The sequence below is a fragment of the Aptenodytes forsteri genome, unplaced genomic scaffold (assembly GCF_000699145.1).
Source record: "Aptenodytes forsteri isolate BGI_AS27 unplaced genomic scaffold, ASM69914v1 Scaffold136, whole genome shotgun sequence".
In the NCBI taxonomy this organism is placed as follows: Eukaryota; Metazoa; Chordata; class Aves; order Sphenisciformes; family Spheniscidae; genus Aptenodytes; species Aptenodytes forsteri.
In genome coordinates, this window is record NW_008796111.1 from 868,113 (window position 1) to 870,662 (window position 2,550).

Sequence of the window (2,550 nt, forward strand, 5' to 3'; positions counted from 1 at the left end):
CTGGTGAAGCAGCCGACCTCGCCCTTGGTGAGCGTGCGGCCAGAGAAGGGGTCGTAGTACCCAGGGAGCAGGTCCACGCCCAGCACCTTGATGTCGCTGCTGTTGAGGGTGCTGCAAGGCAAGGGGCTGCATCAGCAAGGCGTCCCTCCCAGCCACCCCCCGTCCCCTCCCCAGGGTGACATCGGGGGCGCTGGCAGAGTAGGGATGTGTCCCCCCACGGTCACCTCCCATCCACGGCATCCACCACCCGCGGGGCGATCTCCAGCTCCCGCAGGGACGCCAGCATCCGCCGACGCCGGTCTGGCCTCCGCACCAGATTGATGAGGAAGATCTGGGGAGGAAGGGGAAAGCCCCGCCGAGGGGGCACGTCATGGAGGGAGACAGCCTGCCCAGCCACTGTGGGATGGGAGACAGGGGGCTCAGCCAGCTGGGCTTTGCCATGGACAGATGCAGATGGAGGGACGGACAGGGGGACATGGGGGGTCCGTTGGGCACTTACTTCATCAAAGCCCATTTTCGTGAGTGGCTTGGGGAGGAGGGAAATGTGCCTGGAGCGCTGCATGGGGGGGCCATCCACTGAGGAGAGAGAGGACGCCCCTTCAGTAGAGCCCAGACCCCCCTAGCCGGTCGCTGGGGCCCCGACGGCCCCCATGGGGACCGGCGCTGGGCCCCCATCACCCCTGGGGTGGGGGACACCTCCGGGACCCCGCCACCCATGGGTGCTCACCCATGGCCTCTAACGTGAGATGCACAAAGTTGGCGCGTTCGTCCTCCAGCGTCTGGTGGGCCTTCACGGGGACGTTGATGTAGCCAAAGCGCTGCTGGTTGCACACGTGGACCTCCGCACCTGCCAGGTGGGACAGGTGAGTACCACGGCCCCGCCCCAAACCTCCCGGCCATTCAAACCTGTGGCCCCCCTGGCCCTCACCGGCCGCCTGGCAGGAGTAGGCGAAGACGATGATATCGTCGAAGGCCCAGGTATAGTTGGGATGGGGCGGGTAGAAAGCCAACCGTGACGTCTCCTCCTTCCGCAGGTCAATCAGGAAGGTGGCGTAGACCATGGGGACAGCAAAGCAGCCCACCTGCTGTCGGTTCTTGGTGGGGAAGTAGTCAGCCGTCCGGCGGTAGTATCCCTGCGGCACACTGGCGTGATGCCTCTGTGGTGGGGGGGCTCTTCCACCATGGGGGGATCCCCTTCCCCGGGGCTTTCTGGGGACGTACCTGGGGCGTGATGCCACACCAGAAGTTGGAGTAGAAGGTCTGCGAGTCCAGCATGGGGGCCACCACCGACTTGTTCTGTGCCATGAGAAACTTGAGGGTCTGGTTGTTGGTCAGGATGCTGTCGGTGTCCACAAACTGGGGGAACGGCACAGGTCCTGGAGGTGCGGGGATGCCTGCCTCGGCCCCCACCCCACCAACACCCCGTGTCCCTTACCAGGACGTAGTCCGCCCGCTGCTCCCGTGCATAGGTGAGAGCCTCCTGCTTCAGCCTCATCAGGTTTTCGTAGCGTTTGTCGCTCCAGTGCTTGGGCCCGAGCTCGTCGGGGTAGGAGCTGGGCAGGGGGGAGGCAGGGGTTAACCCCGCTCGCTGGGAACACACAAACTCGGTGCGCGCCGCCGTCTGCCGAGTCAGCCCAGCTCTGCCTCGCCACCGGCTCCTCCTGGCAGCGTCCCCAGCCAGGGAGTGGGGTGCTGCTCCGGGAGCCCCTTGCAGCCCACACCCGCCCCCCCAGCACCTCCCAGTCTCACCTGGGCTCCTCCTGCACCTTCCAGACCACCGAGTGATAGTCCTTCCCCACCGCCTCCAGCCACTCCCGCAGCATCGCCGTCGTGTTATCCGAGTTGTGGTCCGTTGCGCACCTGGGGTGAGGGGAAGTCATCCTCTGGGGGTCCCCCCCAAGGGACAACCACGGCTCCCTCCCCGCACTAGAAATGTTCCTGGGGCCAAGAGGCTGAGCCAGTGACAGACTCGCTTGGGAACGTAACATGTAATTTGAAGGAACCGAGGCTGCGCTGGCAGGAGGGGGAACGCGAACGGGTAATTTCTTTTGCTGTCTCGCAGCTCTCACCCCCCCGTCCCTGCAGCCCGGCGGCAGCCCCGGCGTGCTCTCCCCATCCCAGCCCTGTGGCTGCGCACCATGAACAGCATCGGAGCACAGCGGCTTCATCCCCCCGCCCATGCATCCCACTGCACCCCACAGCACCCCACTGTGCCCCACGGCTCCGGCAGGCAGAGGAAAGGTCCCGACAGGCAGCAAAAATCCCCCTCCCCAAACCTTCCCTTGCCATGCACAGCTGCTGTCCCTAACTCTCCCACCCAACTTCGCAGCGATGTTCACGGGGACCCCAGCACAGATGGGGCTGAGCCCCACGTTGCACTGGGGCAACCCCCAAGTCCCCACACTCCCCAGCACCCCCAACCTGTCAAAGAGCCCCGAGCTGCCCCCGGTCACTGGTGTCTTGGGGACGCCCTGGGACGCAGGGGACAAGGCAGGACCTGTGCCCCCCCAGCGCCCAGCTCCGCAGACAGCTGCTCTTGAAACACCCTGC

At 65.6% G+C, this 2,550-nt stretch overlaps 1 protein-coding gene across 1 annotated transcript in view; it reads right to left on the bottom strand.

Annotated features, from left to right (window-relative positions):
- Positions 1-1,838, bottom strand: part of CERCAM (cerebral endothelial cell adhesion molecule) — a 5,672-nt gene extending 3,834 nt beyond the window's left edge. Inside the window, exons 1-7 of the mRNA XM_009286993.1 lie at positions 1,750-1,838; positions 1,436-1,553; positions 1,222-1,356; positions 929-1,133; positions 728-847; positions 500-576; positions 225-331 (exon numbers count right to left, since the gene is read on the bottom strand). Of these exons, the coding sequence (XP_009285268.1) occupies positions 225-331; positions 500-576; positions 728-847; positions 929-1,133; positions 1,222-1,356; positions 1,436-1,553; positions 1,750-1,823 (836 nt within the window). The 5' untranslated portion in view covers positions 1,824-1,838. The remainder of the gene's footprint in view (positions 1-224; positions 332-499; positions 577-727; positions 848-928; positions 1,134-1,221; positions 1,357-1,435; positions 1,554-1,749) is intronic.
- Between the last annotated feature and the right edge of the window lie 712 nt (positions 1,839-2,550).